This window comes from Cervus canadensis, chromosome 33, assembly GCF_019320065.1.
Source record: "Cervus canadensis isolate Bull #8, Minnesota chromosome 33, ASM1932006v1, whole genome shotgun sequence".
Classification (NCBI taxonomy): domain Eukaryota; kingdom Metazoa; phylum Chordata; class Mammalia; order Artiodactyla; family Cervidae; genus Cervus; species Cervus canadensis.
In genome coordinates, this window is record NC_057418.1 from 7,847,896 (window position 1) to 7,870,911 (window position 23,016).

General features: G+C 39.1%; 2 protein-coding genes across 3 annotated transcripts in view; one reads left to right on the top strand and one right to left on the bottom strand.

Annotated features, from left to right (window-relative positions):
- The window catches only part of TBPL1 (TATA-box binding protein like 1), a 35,351-nt gene extending 18,501 nt beyond the window's left edge, over positions 1 to 16,850 (top strand). Inside the window, exons 2-7 of the mRNA XM_043457019.1 lie at positions 9,705 to 9,883; positions 11,336 to 11,418; positions 11,578 to 11,641; positions 13,161 to 13,264; positions 13,355 to 13,449; positions 16,320 to 16,850. Of these exons, the coding sequence (XP_043312954.1) occupies positions 9,749 to 9,883; positions 11,336 to 11,418; positions 11,578 to 11,641; positions 13,161 to 13,264; positions 13,355 to 13,449; positions 16,320 to 16,399 (561 nt within the window). The 5' untranslated portion in view covers positions 9,705 to 9,748 and the 3' untranslated portion in view covers positions 16,400 to 16,850. The remainder of the gene's footprint in view (positions 1 to 9,704; positions 9,884 to 11,335; positions 11,419 to 11,577; positions 11,642 to 13,160; positions 13,265 to 13,354; positions 13,450 to 16,319) is intronic.
- SLC2A12 (solute carrier family 2 member 12) overlaps positions 12,049 to 23,016 on the bottom strand; it is a 66,423-nt gene continuing 55,455 nt past the window's right edge. The window contains exons 5-6 of one of the 2 annotated variants that reach the window (XM_043457017.1): positions 20,629 to 20,744; positions 12,049 to 12,463 (exon numbers count right to left, since the gene is read on the bottom strand). In XM_043457017.1, the coding sequence (XP_043312952.1) occupies positions 12,438 to 12,463; positions 20,629 to 20,744 (142 nt within the window). In that variant the 3' untranslated portion in view covers positions 12,049 to 12,437. Of the gene's footprint in view, positions 12,464 to 18,849; positions 20,745 to 23,016 lie in introns of those variants that run through there. The other variant, XM_043457016.1, reaches the window with a different exon arrangement.

Genomic DNA, 23,016 nt, shown 5'->3' on the forward strand with positions numbered 1-23,016 from the left:
ATCGTGAAATACAGTAAAGAACACCACATAAGCATTTTCATGGATATTAAGGGGCATGTAGGGAAGAAAAAGACTCTTAGCTCTTCTTCATTTAAATGAAAATGAGTGGCTTTGGAACTGAAGTTTCAGACTTGCTTTAGTTCTTGTTTTTTTTCTTTCTGTTACGTGTTGTTTTTCTTTAATAATAATGTATTATCATCAACTAAACACTTATGGTTAGTTTACGTCAATTTTGAGATTTAGTCGACTAGTGGCACTCACTCTGCTTTAGATTCATTTTGCTTCTAACTTAATGGTTCCATGTAAATCCATGGCTGATTCATGTCAATGTATGGCAAAAACCACTACAGTATTGTAAAGTAATTAGCCTCCAACTAACAAAAATAAATGAAAAAATAAATAAATAAATAAATAAAGCAGGCTGGACTTGACCTGAACAGTTTCTTCAGGAGTTTTTAGTTTTGTTTTTTGTTTTTTCTTTTTTTTAAATTTTTCCATACCCAGTACTAAAAAAAATAATAGTTTGGGCTTCTAGCTAATGAGAATTTTAATTTAAACTGAAGATTGAACTGTTGGATTTTCTAGCGTTTATTCACCAAATAGTAATAGAACATTTACTATGTATGAGATATGGTGCCAAGTCATGGATGTGACTTTAAGATGTAGTCTTTAACCTTCATAATATAATAAGTGAAATAAATAATCCAGATGTTTAACTATAGGTACCATGAAAAGTGAAGTTGCTCAGTCGTGTCCAACTCTTTGAAGCCCCATGGACTGTAGCCTACCATGCTCCTCTGTCCATGGGATTTTCCAGGCAAGAGTACTGGAGTGGGTTGCCATCTCCTTCTCCAGAGGATCTTCCTGACCCAGGGATCGAACCCAGGTCTCCCACATTGTAGGCGATGCTTTACTGTCTGAGCTATCAAGGAACTTCGAGGTACCATAGGGAACTGTAGGTACCATAGTTACAAGCAATTTGGAATATTTCTGCACCACTGGGAATTAATTCTCCCCATCTTTTTTTAATAGCTGTAGCTGTGTATGTGTGTGCGTTTAAACTGTGTTTTAAGTTATGGGTATGTTTTAAAGTAAACAAGTGGGACCTGATTAAATTTAAAAGCTTTTGCACAGCAAAGGAAACAATAAGCAAGGTGAAAAGACAACCTTAAGAATGGGAGAAAATAATAGCAAATGAAACAACTGACAAAGGATTAATTTCAAAAATATACAAGCAGCTCATACAACTCAAGACCAGAAAAACAACCCAATCAAAAAGTTGGAAAAAGACCTAACAGACATTTCTCCAATGAAGACATACAGATGGCTAACAGACACATGAAAAGATGCTCAACATCGCTCATTATTAGAGAAATGCAGATCAAAACTACAATGTGGGATATTACCTCACACCGGTCAGAATGGCCATCATCAAAAAGCCTACAAACAATAAATGCTGAAGAGGGTGTGGAGGAAAGGGAACCCTCTTGTACTTGTTGGTGGGAATGTAAATTGATACAGCCACTATGGAAGGCAGTATAGAGATTCCTTAGAAAACCTAGGAATAAAACCACCATCAGTTTAGTTCAGTTGCTCAGATGTGTCTGACTCTTTGTGACCTCAGGGACTGCAGCACGCCAGGCTTCCCTGTCCATCACCAGCTCCGAGAGCTTACTCAAACTCCTGTCCATCAAGTCGGTGATGCCATCCAATCATCTCATCCTCTGTCATCCCCTTTTCATCCTGCCTTCAATTTTTCCCAGCATCAGGGTCTTTTTGAATGAGTTAGTTCTTTGCATCAGGTGGCCAAAGAATTGGAGTTTGAGCTTCAGCATCAGTCCTTCCAATGAATATTTAGGACTGATTTCCTTTAGGATTGACTGGTTGGATCTCCTTGCAGTCCAAGGAACTCTCAAGAGTCTTCTCCAACACCACAGTTCAAAAGCATCAGTTCTTCGACACTCAGCTTTCTTTATAGTCCAACTCTCACATCTATACATGATTACTGGAAAAACCATGGCTTTGACTAGATGGACCTTTGTTGGGAAAGTAATGTCTCTGCTTTTTAATATGCTGTCTAGGTTTGTCATAGCTTTTCTTCCAAGGATCAAGCATCCAAATTTCATGTCTGCAGTCATTATCTGCAGTGATTTTGGAGCCCAAAAAATAAAGTCTGTCACTGTTTCTATTGTTTGCCCATCTATTTGCCATGAAGTGATGAGACTGGATGCCATGGTCTTTGTTTTCTGAATGTTGAGTTTTAAGCCAGCTTTTTCACTCTCCTCTTTCACTTGCATGAAGAGGCTCTTTAATTCTTCTTCGCTTTCTGCCATAAGGCGGAAACCACCATCAGTTCAGTTCAGTTCAGTCACTCAGTCATGTCTGACTCTTTGTGACCCCACGGACTGCAGCACCCAGGATTCCCTGTCCATCACCAACTCCTGGAGCTTATTCAAACTCATGTCCATCAAGTCGGTGATGCCATCCAACCGTCTCGTCCTCTGTCATCCCCTTCTCCTCCTACCTTCAGTCTTTCCCAGCATCAGGGTCTTTTCCAGTGAGTCAGCTCTTCACATCAGGTGGCCAAAGTATTGGAGTTTCAGCTTCAGCATCAGTCCTTCCAATGAACACCCAGGACTGATCTCCTTTAGGATGGACTGGTTGGATCTCCTTGCAGTCCAGGGGACTCTCCAGAGTCTTCTGCAACACCACAGTTCATTTCTTTATAGTGCAACTCTCACATCCATACGTGACCACTGGAAAAACCAGAGCTTTGACTAGACAGACCTTTGTTGGCAAAGTAATGTCTCTGTTTTGTAACATGCTGTCTAGGTTTGTTGGAGCTTTTCTTCCAAGGACCAAGCATCTTTGAATTTCATGGCTATAGTCACCATCTGCAGTGATATTGGAGCCCCAAAAAATAAAGTCACTCACTGTTTCCATTGTTTCCACATCTAATTGTCATGAAGTAATGGGACCAGATGCCATGATCTTAGTTTTCTGAATGTTGAGTTTTAAGCCAACTTTTTCACTCTTCTCTTTCACTTTCATCAGAAGGCTCTTTAGTTCTTGGCTTTCTGCCATGGGTGGTGTCATCTGCATATCTGAGGTTATTGATATTTCTCCTGGCAATCTTGATTCCAGCTTCTGCTTCATCCAGCCTGGCATTTCACATGATGTATTCTGCATATAAGTTAAATAAGCAGGGTGACAATATACAGCCTTGATGTACTCCTTTCCCAATTTGGAACCAATCTGTCGTTCCATGTCCAGTTCTAACTTGCTTCTTGACCTGCATACAGATTTTTTAGGAGGCAGGTAAGGTGATCTGGTATTCCAATCTCTTTAAGAATTTTCCACAGTTTGTTGTGATCCGCACAGTCAAAGGCTTTGGTGTAGTCAATAAAGCAGAAGTAGATATTTTTCTGGAACTCTCTTACTTTATATGTGGTCCAGCGAATGTTGGCAATTAGATCTCTGGTTCCTCTGCCTCTTCTAAATCTGGCCTGAACATCTGGAAGTTCACGGTTCACATAGTGTTGAAGGCTGGCCTGGAGGATCTTGAGCATTACTTTGCTAGCATGTAAGATGAGTGCAATTGTGTGGTAGTTTGAGCGTTCTTCGGCATTGCCTTTCTTTGGGATTGCAATAAAAACTGACCTTTTCCAGTCCTGTGGCCACTGCTGAGTTTTCCAAATTTGCTGACACATTGAGTATAGCACTTTAATAGCATCATCTTTTAGGATTTGAAATAGCTCAGCTGAAATTCTATCACCTCCACTAGCTTTGTTCATAGTGATGCTTCCTAAGGCCCACTTGACTTCGCATTCCAGGATGTCTGGCTCTAGATGAGTGGTCACACCATCATGGTTATCTGGGTCATGAAAATCTTTTTTGTACAGTTCTTCTGTGTATTCTTGTCACCTCTTCTTAATATCTTCTGCTTCTGTTAGGTCCATGCCATTTCTTTTCTTTATTGGGCCCATCTTTGCATGAAATGTTCCCTTGGTATCTCTAATTTTCTTGAAGAGATCTCTAGTCGTTCCCATTCTGTTGTTTTCCTCTATTTATTTACACTGATCACTGAGGAAGACTTTCTTATCTCTCCTTACTTTGGAGACTCTGCATTCAAATGGATATATCTTTCATTTTCTCCTTTGCTTGTAGCTTCTCTTCTTTTCTCAGCTATTTGTAAGGCCTCCTCAGACAGCCATTTTGCCTTCTTGCATTTTGTTTTCTTGGGGATGGTCTTGATCACTGCCTCCTGAGTAGTATCACCGACTTCCATCCTTAGTTCTTCAGGCTCTCTGTCTAGCAGATCTGATCCCTTGAATCTGTTTGTCACTTCTACTGTATAATTGTAAGGGATTTTGTTTAAGTCATACCTGAATGGTCCAGCGGTTTCCCTACTTTCTTTAACTTAAATCTGAATTTGGCAATAAGGAGTTCATGATCTGAGCCACAGTCAGCTCCCGGTCTTATTTTTGCTGACTGTATAGAGCTTCTCCATCTTTGGCTGCAAAGAATATAGTCAGTCTGATTTTGGTATTGATCATCTGGTGAAGTCCATGTGTAGAGGCTTTTCTTGTGTTGTTGGAAGCGGGTGTTTGCTATGACCAGTGGGTTCTCTTGGGAAAACTCTATTAGCCTTTGCCCTGCTTCATTCTGTACTGGACAAGGCCCAATTTGCCTGTTACTCCAGGTGTTTCTTGACTTCCTACTTTTGCATTCCAGTCCCCTGTGATGAAGAGGACATGTTTTCTTGGTGTTAGTTCTAGAAGGTCTTGTAGGTCTTCATAGAACCGTTCAGCTTCAGCTTCAGCTTTACTGGTTGGGGCCTAGACTTGGATTACTGTGATATTGACTGGTTTGCCTTGGAAACGAACAGAGGTCATTCTGTCATTTTTGAGATTGCACCCAAGTACTGCATTTTGGACTCTGTTTTGTTAACTATGCTGGCTACTCCATTTCTTCTAAAGGATTCTTGCCCACAGTAGTAGATATGATGGGCGTCTGAGTTAAATTCACCCATTCCAGTCCATTTTAGTTCACTGATTTCTAAAATCTTCATCTTGCCATCTCCTATTTGACCACTTCCAATTTGTCTTGATTCATGGACCTAACATTCCAGGTTCCTATGCAATATTCTTTGCAGCATTGAACTTTACTTCCATCACCAGTGACATCCACAACTGGGTGTTGTTTTTGCTTTAACTCCATCTCTTCATTCTTCTGGAGTTGTTTCTCCACTGTTCTCTAGTAGCATATTGGGCACCTACCAACCTTGGGGAGTTCATCTTTCAGTGTCCTATCTTTTTGCCTTTTCGTACTGTTCATGGGGTTCTCAAAGCAAGAATACTGAAGTGGTTTGCCATTCCCTTCTCCAGTGGATCACATTTTGTCAAAACTCTCCAGCGTGACCCATCCATTTTGGGTGGCCCTACGTGGCATGGCTCATGGTTTCATTGAATTAAACAAGCCTGTGGTCCGTGTGATCATTAGTTCTCTGTGATTGTGATTTTCATTCTGTCTGCCCTCTGATGGATAAAGAGACTTATGGAAGCTTCCTGATGGGAGACTGACAGGGGGAAGCTGGGTCTTGTTCTGATGGGCAGGGCCATGCTCAGTAAATCTTTAATCCAGTTTTCTGTTGATGAGGGAGGCAGTGTTCCCTCCCTGTTGTTTGACCTGAGGGCAAACTATGGTGGAGGTAATGGAGATAATGCCAAACTCCTTCAGAAGTGCATGCTCTGCTGCACTCAGGGCCCCCCACCCTGCCACTGCATGACCCAGCAGTCCCACTCCTAAGGAAACCAAAATTGAAAGACACGTGACTTCAGTATTCCTGGGGAGAGGGGAGGAGAGGGTGAGATGTATGGAGGGAGTAACATAGAAACTTGCATTATAATATGTAAAATAGATAGCCAATGGGGATTTGCCATATGTCTCAGGGAACTCAGACAGGGGCTCTATATCTAGATGGGTGGGATGAGGAGGGAGATGGGAGGGAGATTCAAGAGGATGAGGACATATGTATACCTATGGCTCATTCATGTTGAGGTTTAACAGAAAACAACAAAATTCTGTAAAGCAATTATCCTTCAATTAAAAAGTAAATTCAGTTCAGTTCAGTTGCTCAGTCATGTCCAACTCTTTGCAACCGCATGGACTACAGCACACCAGGCTTCCCTGTCCATCACCAATTCTTCGAGCTTGCTCACACTCATGTCCAAGTCAGTGATGCCATCCAACCATCTCATCTTCTGTCATCCCCTTCTCCTGCCTTCAGTCTTTCCCAGCATCAGGGTCTTTTCCAGTGAGTCAGTTCTTCACTTCAGGTGGCCAAAGTATTGGAGTTTCAGCTTCAACATCAGTCCTTCCCAATGAACATTCAGGACTGATTTCTTTTAGGATGGACTGGTTGGATCTTCTTGCAGTCCAAGGGACTCTCAAGAGTCTTCTCCAACACCACAGTTCAAAAGCATCAATTCTTCAGTGCTCAGCTTTCTTTACAGTTCAACTCTCACATCCATACATGACTACTGGAAAAACTATAGCTTTGACTATATAGATCTTTGTAGGCAAAGTGATGTCTCTGCTTTTTAATATGCTGTCTAGGTTGGTCATAGCTTTTCTTCCAAGGAGCAAGCATCTTAATTTCATGGCTGCAGTCACCATCTGCAGTGATTTAAATTAATTAATAAAAAAGAGTTATGTATATGTTTTAGGAATAATGTGAGCCTTTTGAACTAATTTTAGAGGTAATGCATTCCTCCTTAATGCTGAGAGTTAAGTTTACTCAGGTAGAATTTTTCACGCACTGATAAATGATTTAGCTTCACTCAGAATTGTAAGGACTATGATAGGCTGTCAGGTACTCTGTAGAAGCTGAGATTCGTCTCTCTCACTGGATTGCCGTTTGAATTATCCTACTTAAAAGTGATACGAAGTGCTTAGCTGTAAGAAGTGAATCGTTTTCAGTACTACTCTTGTTTTACAAGATAGATAAACTGTTTGCAAATGGGTCTCTTTTTTAGTACTGCTTTAAAAATCTGGGGTTTTCATATAGTATGCCTGCCTCTTTGTTTTCCTTAGTAATGGCTTTCTCATATTTTACTCTTGATTTAAAACCTCTTAAATCAATGATACATCTTCCGAGACTGTTTGCTAGGTTGCTCATCTGAAATATGAAGACTTCCTAACTTATCTATGCCCATGACTTCATTTTTAGATTTTAAGTTGCTGATGTATGGAAACAATCATCAAATTTTAATTAATTTCAAGGCTTCTTTGCATTCTCAAAGTTTGCTTTCCCCCTTCTTTCTTGACTTATTTTCTCCTTGTATGTTATCCTTGTAGTCTTTCCAGACAGTTCAGCAGGTAATACTCAGAGTAGGAGATCTGAATCATTTGTTTTAGCCTGTTTGATGTAAAAAGTCTGTGTGAGGCAGTAAATTCAACATAGTTCCTTCATATGTAATTTCTCTTCTCAGTCATGCTTTTTGTGGCCTCTTATCATGGGATGTGTATCAGTCAGGATTAGATCTGGCTGCATATAGCTGAAGTCCACAGGAGGGCTTAAAATAGAAATCGATTTTTCCCTCACGTTCATAAAGTCTAGAATTAGAAGATGATGGGGGTGATCGGAAGTTTCGCAGAATCAGGGTCACAGGCTTCTTCTGTCTCACTCTTCTTCCACACCCATCTCACGATCCCGAATGTCTTCTTGAGCTCCACCTCTCATATCCAGACTCCATCCAGCAAGAATGAAGAAGAGCAGAAAGGCGAAAGGGTCTTCTGGTTAATTCGGTCCCTCTGAGCAGACTTCTCAAAAGTCATGAAGCCATATTGTTTTACATTTCTTTGACAGTGCAGAGCCTGTGTCCTCTTGGGGAATGTCTGTTGCCAGGGAGGCTAAAATGTATAGATTTCTTTTTTTTCTGCCACAGTGTATCCAGCTAGACATCTGGGTTCTGTTCATTGTGAAGGAGGGGTGAATGGGTGTTGGGGTGAGCAGTCAGGAGCCTCTGCCTCACAGTTACTTCCAGTTCTAGTAGCAAGTAGAACAATGTCTGGGTTATGATATAATCATGGAAAGTGATGCTAAGAAATCTCTGCTCTACCTGTGGACTTGGGCTTAAACTTTTACCCCTAATCAGTGTTATTTTTTGTGTTACTATTTTCCAAGTGTATGTGTTAAGTACTTCTCATACATTTTATGTCATTCCCATGGCACTATTAGGCACTGTCCATTTCATGTCATAGGTGAGGAAATCAAGACACAGATAGATTGTATAATTGGCCTGAGTCCTCAGAATAGTCGGTGGTGAGTCGAATGTTGAGTGTGCACTTAAAGATCACCACTGATAACTGCTTCTGTCCTCTGTTTATTAATCTGTCCACCTATATATCTATCCCTCAGACATCACTGCCACCCCTGTCCCCGCCTCTTGTACCCAAGAATCATTTGAGGTTGCTCAAGCACAAAGAACAGAAAAACAAAAAAATAGGTAGATTGAACTAAATATAAGGAAGAAAATAGAATGAAGTTGAGGTTCAGATGATACACAGAGTTCAATGCGGTATGATCCTACAGAGATGCTAAAAGTCTCCACCTGACTTCTCATTGTGTCCTACCAGAAACTAAAAGGCAGAAAAACAAGGTAGAATTTTTTTTTTTATTTGGACTCTTGGCTTCATTTTTTAGTCATATAATAATTTGAATCCTTATAAAGAGTACTAGTTCTTTTTCATATTGTGCTTCAAGGAATTATAAAGATAATTATAGTAGCATTGTTACCATTTTCTGATTTTTCTCTTCGTGGGGTAGGTCAACTGAATTACCATTACTTATTTTTTAAGATGTGAATACTCAAAGAGAAAATACTTTAGCTGGACGTAGATCGTGTACTTGGTAAAAACTAGGGCTCATTTTTGTTTGTTTTTAGAAATATTCCTGTCATTATTTTGAGAAGATATGCATTCTATAAGATTGGGGTCTTGGTAAAAATGGCATTGTGCTAAGCAGCTGTTGGTTAGAGCTTCCGTGTACATACACAGGCTGGGGAGCTCCCTCAGGACAGAAGACCTAGCCTTATTTCTGTTTTTCTCCAGTCTCCTCCGTGTGTAGAGGTTTTCAGTAAGTGATTAATGAATGAATGACTAGTAAATGAGGAAAGTCTGTTAATAAATGTTATTATTAATATTGCTGTGTCTTAAAACTTAAGAAAGTCAGTGGCCCTACCGGAACAGAGAAAAAGCAGGCCCTTCTTTACATAGCCCTTTCACGTCGTATGAGGTGGGTTTTAGTACCATTAATGCTTGGACATTGGGACCACAGAGAGTCCAGCCCTTGGACATGGTGTGTTTGGAGAATCACCATGGCCGGGGCACTCCTGGAAAGTGGTGGCTGCAAAGGCAAGTCGCAGGAGTTAAGTCTGGCAAGTTCCTGGCATGTAAAAGGTACTGACTGATTGGTTTTAAGGAGTGAAAGTTAGATTCAGATTTTCAAAGACTTTCTATGACACGTTATGTTTAAAAGTGATGGTTTTCATGGAGAAAAGAAAGGACATGATTTGAATAACACTTGAAAAATAAAAAATAGAGATCTACTTCTTGCATTTTAGTTTTCAAGATTCCTTGTGACCAAAATATTAACAGAACATTTGAGTTTAATTATTTAATTATTTGTTTTTATTTCTCAGGATGTGATCTTCGTGGTGGGAAGCCAAGTTTTTAAACTACCCCAATGGATGCAGACAGTGATGTTGCATTGGACATTCTAATTACAAATGTAGTCTGTGTTTTTAGAACAAGATGCCATTTGAACTTAAGGAAGATTGCTTTAGAGGGAGCAAATGTAATTTATAAGCGTGATGTTGGAGTAAGTATCTGATTTTTGTTATGTGTGCTACATAGCCTAATTTTATAGTGCTGTGAATGACATACTAAGTAAAGAATGAGGACAGTACCTTATACATTTATTATAAAAATTGAGAATGGGTATGAAGGCTCTGCTGAAGCTCTAAAAATTAGATGCCAGTATATCTTGGTAAGTTTGCATTAGTTCTTCAGGCTAGAAATGAAGTACAGATGAATTAAATTCAATTAAAAATTTCAGTGAGTCACAATTAAAGATTTTCATGTTCATCAATAATGCCATCTTCCCTTTTAAAAAGAAGTAAATAATCTGCTAAAAAGAGAGGGACAGGCTTAATGCTGCATTGAAACTTGAGCATGCCATATGGCAGACAAGTTATTATTCCTGGGAAGGTTAACATCTTGAGTTGATGGACAAGCTGGTAGAGAAAGACAACTAAATGAAGAAAAAGCTCTGTTTCTCAGCCACTTAGGTAAGAAATTTTGTAATGTGTTTTAGCTCAGATTTTATTTTGAGCCTGTGATAATTTGGGCCTCCCCAGGTTTACTAGCTTTCTAATTTAATATTACAACATATGACAGAGAAAGAGAGGAACTCAGAATGCAAGAAGAGTTTTAAGAAGAAATGTCCAGTTCCTTTTTTGGTTACATATTCAGTAAAATATTTAGCTGTTTTATATATTATGGCCATTTATTAAATATTGCCACAAATGAAGAGTTGCAATGAAAATTTAAATTCACGTGTTATCTTGGACCTTAGTCCTTGACCTCTTTACACTCACACTGTAGATAATTTAATCCAAATCCATAGCTTTAAGTGCCTTTCGTTTCTAAGGAATCTAAAATTACATCTCCAGCTCCAAACTTCCTCCTGCATTCAAGATTTGCACATCAGTCATGAGTATGTAATAGGCATATCAGCTATAAGACACGGAAGAAAGTAATGAGCACCATGAAGCAGAGAAGAGCAGGGTTGGAAGTCACAGAGGGGTGCAGGGATGGGGGTTTTGGTGAAATGGTCAGGGAAGGTCTCTCTGTAGAGATGACATCTGGTGAGAGGCCTGAAGGAGGAGAATACCGGATGAAAGGAACAGCTATGCCAAGTTCCTAAGGCATACACGGTTTGGCATGTTCGAGGATCCATGCAAATTACAAATTCCAGTTATGTGAGCAGAGTGAGAAGTCGGAATGTGTACTTGTAGTACATTGATTTCAAGTATAAAGTGAGAGATATATACAGGCCTTGAATTTTTTATTAATTAAATGTCCTTTTGAATTAATACGTTCTTTATGTTCAGTGAAGTTCTTCATTTCAGAATGGGTGGTTTGGAGAACAGTTATTTCAGTCTTGGGTAAGCTTGAAGTAGTATTTAAACATGAAATGGCCACATAGAGTAGAACCATGTGTGGAAATTAACCAAGCTGTTGGGTTTTTGGTTTTCTTTTCTTTTTGCAGAAAGTATTAATGAAGCTTAGAAAGCCTAGAATTACAGCTACAATTTGGTCCTCAGGAAAAATTATTTGCACTGGAGCAACAAGGTAAATGTTACTTGGGTTTTTATTTTTTAATTTTCCCCTCATGGGAAAGACATTTTTCCAGACTTGAAAACAAAATCACATGTACAGTTTGTTGTGTTCCTCAGTATAAAATTTATTTCCTGTGTAACTGATAATCTTTTTCTTTCTTTGAAACCATAGTGAAGAAGAAGCTAAATTTGGTGCCAGACGTTTAGCCCGTAGTCTCCAGAAACTAGGATTTCAGGTAACGTTTTCAAAAGCTATCCAAGCTACAGATACCCAAAAGTTTATTTCTGTAAATTTAATATATATATATAATTTAATGGTTTGAAGAAGTCCTCTCAAAACTCCTCTTATGATTGACCTTTTTCTAAGTTGTATAATTCTGTCCTTCAGCTCAAAAATGTAGTGGCAGACTTTGCCCACATGGGTGTTTCTGTGGGATCCTGGCTTTTTCACAAATTTCTTTCCCATGGAGACTTGTTTCCTTATAGATTAACTACTTTTCAACTCCTTACATTTTTCACTTTTCTCTCTCTCTCACACTCTCACACACACATGCACACACACACAGTCTGTGTTTGATCATCACAGGAAGGCCGTGTGAGGATGATGAGCGAGAGCCGTCGGGCCCTGTTGACATGTACACGCAGGTTAGCAGGCTCTCAGCCTCGTAAGGTGACCGTCTCTAGCAGGTCAGCCTTACAGTTTCTAGAGGCGTAACTTTGAATAAAATGAATATGTATCCTGGACTCTCTGGGTCACTTAGAAATGATGAGTAAATAACAGAAAAAGGAGGGCTGTTGTTCCTGAAGAGATGGGCCTGGGCAGTTTGGGATTTGGGTGGGAGGGGATGGGGGTCAGGTCTCTCTGATGACGGCGGTCTCCCCTGAGCCGGAAGGCGCTAGGCAGGCACCGAGGTTCGGGGGGCGTGGGGTGCTGGTGCCGGCCAGCAGCGCGGTGGACAGCCGTGACTGAAGGCAGGCCGCTGGGCACGCCTCGTGACTCTCTGCCTCGTGCCTCTGCTGAGGTGGAGGTAGTTAGTGCATCCGGATTCGCGGTTTTACTAGGAACAGTTGAAAAGATAACAAGGTAAAACCATTAAAATATTGGTAGAAGTGGCTAAAGTTATTAATATTGAGAGGACATTATTTTCAGCCTTGGAGCCTCTTTTCTTAGCATTACATTCAAGATGTTGAGAGAAATCCCAGTGAGTTAAAGACACAATTTTGTCTCTCTGTTCCTCATTCTGTCCCCCCAAATGAGCAAACATCTAACTGAATTCGCAGAAACATCATTTTACCCTACTGCATGTAAGAAAAAGTCTGGCCTTTGGAGCTCAGTGTCCACTGCTTTTTGAGTTTGAAATAACAGCTTTTCCATTTTGACTCTTTTTGGAGGAATCTGCTTTAATGTTTCCTCACTGTTTTCCATCTTATGCTGCTAGATTAAATATCCCGTTTAAAGTACAATCTTAAAATAAAATTCAGAAGACTCAGATGTACTATTTTATTCATGCAGTCATCTCAGGCTTTGTTTATTTTTTAATAAAGTTTTTGAGCTCCCCCCTCCCTGCTTAATTACAGCATTAAGGAGTCTCTGGTAACTTAAAATACTATATCATGCTTTAAATGTTTCTGTTTATCTTGTTTGCTCTTATTTTTAAGGATTAAAATTTAAGATTTAAAATTAAGATTGCCATGATGAGTAAAGTTTTTTTGTTTGTTTCAAAATAATTCATTGGTTTTACTTCTCTCCTAAAGGTAATATTTACAGATTTTAAGGTTGTTAACGTTTTGGCAGTGTGTAACATGCCATTTGAAATCCGTTTGCCAGAATTCACAAAGAACAATAGACCTCATGCCAGGTAGGTCTTCGAAGAATCAACATAACTCACCAAATTGAAATTACTTGTGAGTCTATAATATTTATATTAATTGTGGCTTTTTTGGTATAGTTATGAACCTGAACTTCATCCTGCTGTGTGCTATCGGATAAAATCGCTAAGAGCTACATTACAGATTTTTTCAACAGGAAGTATCACAGTAACAGGTATTTTATGATATTGAAACCAAGCTTGTCAATTATGAATTGAATGAGGTGTTCATACCAAAATGGAGATAAAGTCTGCTTTTTCTCTTCTGCCCTCCTCAGAGAGCCAGTCTCTTCATTTTTTAACACAGTTGTTGTTCAGCTACTAAGTCATGTCTGACTCTTTGCAACCCCATGGACTATAGCATACCAGGCTTCCCTGTTCTTCACTATTTCCCAGAGTTTGCTCAAACTCATGTCCATTGAGTCAGTGATGCTGTCCAACCATCTCATCCTCTGTTGCCCCCTTCTTTTCCTGCCTTCAGTCTTTCCCAGCATCAGAGTCTTTTCCAATGAGTCTGTTCTTCACATCAGATGACCAAAGTATTGGAGCTTCAGTTTCAGCATCAGTCCTTCCAATTGGATTGATTCCAGATCAGGATTGATTTCATTTAGGATTGCCTGGTTTGATCTCCTTGCTGTCCAGGGGACTCTCAAGAGTCTTCTCCAGCACCACAGTTCAAAAGCATCAATTCTTCAGCACTCAGCCTTCCATATGATCCAACTCTCACATCTGTACAGGACTACTGGAAAAACCATAGCTTTGACTCTATGGACCTTTGTTGGCAAACATAGTAGATGAGTTTAACCTGCTTTTATATACTATTTTGAAATCTTATGTATACAGTTTTGTGTCTGTCTTCTTTATCTTCATCATTACCGTAGTAGATTCATCTGTATTGTTCCACATAGTTGTGCATCAGTCGTTCTTATTGCTGTTTAGTACCCAGTGTGTGAATATATTGTCCCATGGGCATTTGGGTTTTCAGTTTGGAATTAAGAATACTCTAGTATATGTTTTCATTCGTTGTTTTTAAGTTTATGATGTCTTGCATCTAAAATACTCAAGAGGAGCCTATTTTGTGAACTTCATAGAGGTTTTACATGAGCAAAACATTCAAATATAATTGGTATCTGTTTGTAATGTGTATTTTGTTATATCTTTCGAGTCTTTTTAATTATTTGGAAGAGGTGATTTCAGAAGACTAGGCATAGATGTCAAAGGGTAGCATTTAGCATTGCGGAGTGATTTTTTTAAATGGTATTGTGGTTATAAAGTGTTCATAGACATTACTTGGAAGTCAGGTCCAACCTTTGGCAAAATTAAGGAAAACTTCTTTAGGTCTTTGAATTTTCTTTTTATTCCAATAATCCTTAAAGGAAAAGACACCTATAAACCTTCAATAGAAAAGCTTTAGTTTTGATTCATCCGTGGGTTTTCACATCTTCCTTGGAGACTTTTAAAGGCTCTTGCCAGGATCATGCCTGAATCTTAAAAAATGGAGTGCTGAGGAACAAGTCTGTTTCTTTCCTTCTTTGGGTTTCTACACTTTGCAGCTCAGACTTCACAGAGGCTCTAAAATATATTAAGTCCTTACTAATTATGGGATTTGGCTTCTCTGGTGGCTTAGTGGTAAAGAATCTGCCTGCCAAGCAGGAGACTCGGTTTGATCCCTGGGTTGGGAAGATCCCCTGGAGAAGGACCTGGCAACCCACTCCAGTATTCTTACCTGGGAAATCCCATGGACTGAAGAGCCTGGTGGGCTATAGTCCATGGGGTTGCAAAAAAGTCAGATACGACTTAATGACTAAACAAGAAGTATGGAATAAAATAATGCTTATGTAAAATATATACATAAAGTTAATAGAAAATTAACACAATGGCAAACTGCAGACCATTGACCTGGTTACCTAGTATGCATTATATATTAACATCTGGAATACCCTCTGAATTATTAGTTCAGTGGACACATTCAGCGTGGTCCCAATGGGCAGAGCTCTATTCTCTGGAGGGACTGAGGTGAGTCAGAAAAGGGTTCCCAGTGGATGCATATGTATGTTTTTAAGGATCTTTCAAAAGTAAGTGTAAATGTTAGTGGGGGAGAAAACACGTATTTATGTATTTATTCAAAATAGGTTTTATGAAAATATTTTTCATTGTTCTTTTCTATATATTTTTTAGCTATTTAGATGAAAGCTTGCATATTTTATTCTTAGCATTGTATGGATTAATAAATATATTGCATCACCTCATCCCCTGGTGCTTTTTTGTTTTTAATTGGCAGTTATTGTTCAGTCGCTAAGTCATGTCTGACTCTTTGCGACCCCATGAACTGCCAGGCTCTTCTGTCCATGGGATTTCCCAGACAAGAATACTGAAGTGGGTTGCCATTTCCTTCTCCAGGGGATCTTCCCAGTTCAGGAATCAAACTGGCGTCTCCTGCATTGGCAGGCAGATTCTTTTCCACTGAGCCACCAGGGAAGTAAGCTGTGGGTGAATGACCAGATGAGTAATAAAGATGTGAATCCCAGATAGTGGTGAATCCGTGGCGATGTTGAGACTGTGCCGTTTATAACAGCCCCGGGTTTCCCAACTCTGGTGGCAGGTTTGTTTACTTCTGCTGGGTTCCTCGATACTCCTGTGATGAGCTTCAGTCATAGCCTAACCAGAAGCCAGGCTGCAGTGACCAAAAGGATCATAGGTTAATAGCTGTCTAGTTGCGATTGTCAGTCCTTCCTTTAATGAGCGTGTTTCAGCACTTTGTATCTTCCTCTGTGATTGTGTGTGTGTGTGTTTTAATATACTTTCTTTTCACAATGGTGCCCAAACCAAGATGAATAACATCATTTTGTGTTTGATTGCCTTTCATTGTTCATAAAAAATTGTGTTTCTTGGTTCTTACTATGACTGTGTGTACAGTTATATAAGTGTAGATTTTTAGAAGAACAGCCTGATATTCTGAAGTACTGAGTTCTTTATAATTCTGGGAAGTGAGCTTTTCCTCCTTTTCTCCTGCCTCTCCTCACCTCTTCCTCCACTGTTGTTGCAGGACCCAACGTAAAGGCTGTCGCTACCGCTGTGGAACAGATTTACCCGTTCGTGTTTGAAAGCAGGAAAGAGATTTTATAATTCACCACTTACTTGGTTAGAATCCTTAACTGAGCACCTTTTAAAACCTGCTGCACATTGGACTCACAAGGAAAACCGGACCAACAGTAACTGAGGAAATAGACTCTTTTATTCTTTCACGGCTACAGTGTAAGCTCAAGGCCCTTTGGATTTTATTTCAAACCTTGCTGTAATATAAAAAGGAAGTTTACAAGACATGACGTTGCTGCTTTTACAAAAGGACATTTCTATTTATTTTCGCAGTAATTTTCATGTCCCCACGAGCAGAGCTGTCTCCGTGTGCACTAGCGCAGATTGTTTTGTTGTTGTCATTATTTTTTTTCCAGTTTGAGCTAATGTGTTTTATTTGTGAATAGTCTTTTACATTTTTGTATGCTGAATATGGGCACCAAAGAACCTGTAAAAGTTATCTTTTTCAATTGAATGTGCACAAATAAAAGTTTGGAAAAGATCTCTCTTCATATCCATTCTATAACTTTTATTCCCCATTTTTCTATTTTAACAAAAATTGTATTCATAATTCTTTTTTTTAATCTATGCAAGCTTAGACTTTTGCTAAAGTGTGTCAGCTTCGTTTTGAAGTGTATTTTGTAAATATACATATGCCACATGTGTATAGTATCTTTTAATGCTCTGTTACCAAATATCAAGTAGGAATTTTTTTTTTCTTGAAGATTAGAAATGAAAACATGTATATAAATTGTAGGGAAGCAGAGTAGAACTTTATAGATTAAGCATAATGTTTTATGTTGCTAATTTAACATGGTAGAAAATGTTAACCATCTTTTAAAAGTTGCAGAGTTGTAGTTTTAAAAAAAGAAACCTCTTATTACCTACAAGATAAATAGGAGAAAAGCTGTGATGGGTTGTACCTCATATGTACCTTTGTTATTCTGGAAGGACTCAACTTTGGTTATAGGAAAAGAATAATCTGAGGTTGATACTCAAGGCTGTATATTAAGAGTCTTGTCAGAAGTTGAAACATTGTGCTGTTTTAACAAGAAGTGCCCCAGTGTGACTTTATTAATACTACAGTTCAACTTGAACTTGAAAGCCATTTTGCAAGATAAATCTTTCCCCTTGCTGTGTCTTATTGAATGAAGCTAAAGAGTGACTATTCCATACATGGGATTGCGCCTTTAAAGTTAACAGTAAATACGCATTTGTGAACCAGTGACTCTGGCTCACCCATGAGCCCAGGAATGGTAATACAGTATCAAGCTGCAGTGGTGCTCGACCAATTGAGTATTAGCTAACAGTGATTTTACATAGAAGTAAAACTAAGCGGAGAGTCGTATCAGCTTCTCAATTAACATTAATAGAGATAATAATACAACACAGTCTTCCACTGAAACCTTGATTTTCCAAAATGTTTTGGAAACTTTGTGAAAAATTGGAACACCTTAACCTCTATATTCTAGTACATTTTCCCTATTATGTTCTAAAATCTTGAAAACTGTACTGAACAATACATATTTTATGTTTATCTTTGTCTTCTTCTTGATACCTTCCCCTGCCCTTCCTCTCACTCTTCCTAAGTTGGAGGCAAGGGCTAACTTTTATATTTTCTCTCTTGGGAGAGACTTAATTGTGATTTTCAGACTTCTTTCTCACTTTTTACATTTGTGTTTACTTGCTTCGTTTTAAGATCCAGTGGGGTAGGTAGCCTCATAAAATATATACAGAATAAAATTCAATGAAAATCATAGGTTCTGGGCAGACTGTTTGAAAAATTTGAGTTTTCACTTAAACTTAATTAACAGTAATTAAGTGACCTCCTGTTCTGCAGTGTTCACAGAAAAAGAAATAGAGAAGGAGGGAGGGGGGAACATGATGATGTAGCCAAGATGCAGATCCAAATGTTGTAAGATGTTTCAGTATTGGAGTGACTTGAAAACTAGGAGCTCAGTAGCTCATCAAAACGCTTTCTCAGAAAAGAGGAAGGAGGACAATCTGACTGGGTCTGGTTTCAGGGCTGCTGCTCATGTGTCGCCTGGCAAAGTGTCATGGGTGTGACCCACTATACGTAAAGCTGGTAAGAAATGAGTGCGTCTGATGTCTTCTGGCTTCTCACAAGTGCTGTACATTTTTTTATAAATAAAAACTGTAAATATATACATAAAAATTATAAGTATTCCCCCTTTTTATTTTTGAAAGTGAAAATGCTGTAGTTGGGGTTGTATTGGATAAAAATTAGTTTGAAAATAGAATTGTTTCATTATAGATTCTGAATAATAAAAGAGAAATAGAATGTTTAAGATACTGAAGTTGAAATCACTTAATGATAAACCTGCTAAGTTTATAAACAGTTCCCTGCCCATTTACAATGCATGGCTAAGCCATGAAATTGCTAAAGGATACACAGTGTTTGGACTTGCACAGTTTAACAATTTTGTTAGTATCTTACAGTCTGAGATGCTTGGCAAAGAAAAAAAAATCATACCAATTAATTACCTGTCTTGACCTTTTTTTAATGTCGGCATATAATTCCATTGAAGGTTCTTAATAAATTTCTTCAATCAATTACCTCTACAGAACATACTTTCCCTTCTTCCAGAACAAATGAACAGTGCATGCTCTAACTTGCGTGAGAAATGTACTGTGCAGAATGGAGATTGCAGATCTTTCTTCATATGTTCCCCTGCCAATTTTAATGTAGATAGTGTTTTTCAGCACCAGGACTTTTAGTCATTCTCCTGAGTTTCTGATAATACAGTTTTACTGTTGCTTACAGAGACTGAAGTCTGACCACTTCATTATAAAGGACTGCAGTAGATCTTACTTCCTTATATCAAACTGGGACAATTTGTTATGGGCTGATACAAAAATTTCAGGCTAAATGAAAAGAGCTTTTGACTCTGAGGATTCTCTTTTCTTCAGAGTAATCATATTTTTGTATTCTTTTTCAACTTGGGTTGTTCAATACATTTTGTGTGTGTTTCCCATAGCTTAAGTCATTTAGTGAATTACTACATAAATGGTTTGAGATTTTTTATTGTAGATTTTCTACCAGTGTACCAAATTGTATTGGTAAAATGCCTCCCCACATCTTCAAATTCAACTGGTGCAGTACAGAAAAGAGCAGTTCATTACTGTGTGAGTGAAAACCCACGTTTCTAGTACAGTCAGTGATCTCTGTTTCATCATAGAAAAGAACATAGTGAGGGAATTGTCCCCATGTCTAGATGTCATTTATTATGTCTGCAAGTATCTGAAAGTCAGCATCAATTATGGCCCGTAGGCTGTAACCTGAGGTAGTGATATTCCTGAGGCATGTGAATAACTGCAGGAAACTATGGATCTAAGTTATCATGAAAGCCTTACAAAGAGAGACGTGAGTAAGCTTAACTTAGTAACTCAAAACCTAACTACTTAACAGATTTGGATAAATAACCTAATGACCTGACTCCTTTTCTCATGTTTTACTAACAACTACTACTAAATAAATATGATCCCACGATTTTGAAAGTATCCTTTCTACTCATACATTTTTTAATGGATAGAAAAATGCTTATCTTTCTCAACTATTGCAGAGTTGCTTCTTTTTAATACTTTGTAATACATCAAATTCATAAAAGAATATTTTGAATTACATTGCAGTCCATGATTCATAAAATAAGATGGATAATCTTTATACTTGTTGAACTATAATTAGAAATGATCACTGAAGTCCTAACCAGGACCCTATCCTAACCTAGAACATGTGTGCAATTGTCCATATTGTGTCTTGGTTCTTTTTTACACAAGACCTAGTGTGGGGAGTGTGTTGGTAGGCAAAGAACCATCAGCTTATGTTCAGACAGCTTATGTGTCTGAATAATAAAGCCGTAACAGGCCTCTGTGCATAACAAACCTTAAGATAAAAGTTGCTCTCGGAGCATCACTAGTTCATCATCTTTCAAAGGCTGCTCTGTGAAGAAGGTGGAAAATACTGAACCAGGTGGTATTATTTTTATCCTGGTATCCTGCTCAGAGTAAGAAAGAGACCACCTGGGACCTTGTTCCTGAAACACCTTTCATGGTTCCTTTGGGGGGCGGGGTAATGAGTGAAGACGGTATAATTTCAGGATATCCATTTTAAAATAGTTCCATGACCCTGGACAGAAAACGTGGGAGTGGCTAATACATATTGGTAGGAAGACACCCTAAGTGTTCTCTTTCTTTATCAACCCTTGAAGGGTTTGGAGGCCATTAGATCTCTGAAGAAAGCTGCCTTGGCTGTCCCTTACCCCGTAGCTTTTTAGACTCCAAGAACTGCTCTTGGGGGTTGCTTTTTTGAAGCTGTTTTGGCACTAATTCCTCCTGGTGATGACTCATAAAGCAAATGTTGTTTTTCACATAGTTCCTGAAAGAGAAAGAGACACTAATGAAAATGTCATTCTTAATTTACAGTATTTGGGGGAGGGGGGGAAATGTGCAGGCTATCATTTTTTAAAATCACCCTGGGGCTTTAATGTTTTAGCTGTGCAAAAAAGACCAATGTTTATTGCAAAGTTTCCATGTGTCACGAAATTCCAGGCACCACAAACCTTTGATCAATCTCATGCAAAGGGTAAGGTGGGGTGTCTTCTCAGAACAACCATGGCATTCCTGTCTGCAAGGAAGGATCCCAAGGGTAGTCTTACATAGAATGAGTGGAGATTACAACCCAGATCCTCTGATTTTTTTTTCCCCCGTTTCTCAGACTGGTTACCAATATGCCTATATTTGTGTCTACACATTCTGCTTTCTGCATTATTTTTTTGCTCCTGCTTTAACAAATTCATTTCTACAAGATTATTTCCATCAGCATAGAAACATGCTCTAGTAGTTTATGTTTACTTTTAAAAAGACCACCTTTGAACCTTTCTCCTTAAATATACCATCCTATGGTTTATCCAGTTCGTTGAGTGGCTACAACATTCCTGGTGGTGTGTGGTTGGAGTAGATAAAGACCTTGCTTTCAAGGATCTTACATCTTAACAAAGGAGACAAGCCACATAAGCATTTGACTTCAACTAGTAAGAGTGCTAGTGAGAAAAGTCAACCAGGAAAGCGGAAAAGAATGACGTAGTGGGGACGTGGAGGACTTTATCATACTGCTGGCGTCTCCAAAGATGGGGTGACATTTGGTCAGAAACTGGAGTGAAGTTAGGGAGGAAACCATGGGAAGGACTGCAACTAAGGACCATTTACGGAAAGTCCAGTGTGGCCAGAACCTAGCGAGTACGGGAATGACAGAGGTGAGGCTGGAGGGGTAGGCAGCAGCCATAGGTAAGAAGCATGAATTTCATTTGAAATGTAGTAGGATTTTGAGCTGAAGAATGACATTTTTAAAAGATCCATCTAGCTGCTCTATGGAGGATGGACTGCAGAAGGTGGAAGTTGAAAGAAGACTAGTTTGGAGGTTAGTCCAGATAAAAGACGGTGGCTTGGATTTAGACTAGTACTGGTAGAAAGTGTATGTTCACAGCTGACAAGACTGACTGACAGTGTAAGGAATAGCATGGATGAATCCTAAGCCTCTGGCCTCAGAAGCACACTTGGCCTCAGAGGTTCCCCCAAGCAAAAGACTTGTGGAGGAAATATGAGAAGGGCGGTCAGTGGTACTGGGAATCCAGAGTTCTGTGTAGGTCATGTTAAATTAGAGATGCCTATGGACGTTGTAAGCGAAGATGTCAAGTAGACAGATTTGGGAATTGAAAATCAGGTAAAAGGTCAGAGACCAGAGAAAATCATTTGTGAATCATCAGTTTATGGATGGCTTATAAAGCCAGGGGAATACACCCAAGAAGTGAGTGTAGAAGAAGATCAAGGATTGAGCCCTAGGCATTACGGTATTTGGAGGGAGGAAGCAAGGACGGACGGAAGGGGAAATAGAGGAGACCAAGGAGTTACTGATGAGGGAGGAAAGCCAAGAAAATACAATATTCTAGAAGAAAAGGAAAAGCGTTTAAAGATAGGGAGCGTGAAGAACTGGACACATACTGCTAGAGTCTAGAAGAAAAGGAAAAGCGTTTAAAGATAGGGAGCATGAAGAACTGGACACATACTGCTAGAGTCACATAACACAAGAACATAACGGGTTTGGTAACAGAAGTCATGGGGAGTGAGAAAGAAAAGAAAGAAAAGCCTGAGCGGAGTAAGTTCAATACAGAATGAGAGGGAAGGATGTGGAGACAACAAACATAAAATACCCTGTAACTGAACAGTGGGGGCAAGGAGTGGGTGGTACCTGAGGGGAATTGGAGATTTGAGGTCTAGGGAGGTATTTTGTTTAGGATGGGAAGTACTGTAGCTCTGTGTGTGTGTGTGTGAGTGTGTGTGTGTAGTGATAATCCCATAGACGGGGGAGATTGATGACATACTCAAGACAAATGGAAGAATTGACCTTTATACCAAGGCACAGAAAATGGGCATAGATGTAGGTAGTTTAGTAGATGGCATAGGGCATGAGGTGAGCTATTTCTCTCTCTCTCTCTTTTTTTTTTTTTTTTTGTGAACTAAAAGGCCAAGACCATCAGCAGGGGGTGAGGAAGTGGGATGGAATGCTGGAGGTTTGACGGGTGACAGAGTGTGAGGTCGCCATCTAGGACAGTAGGAAAACCAACTGCGGTAGGACATTCCTGAAAACCTAT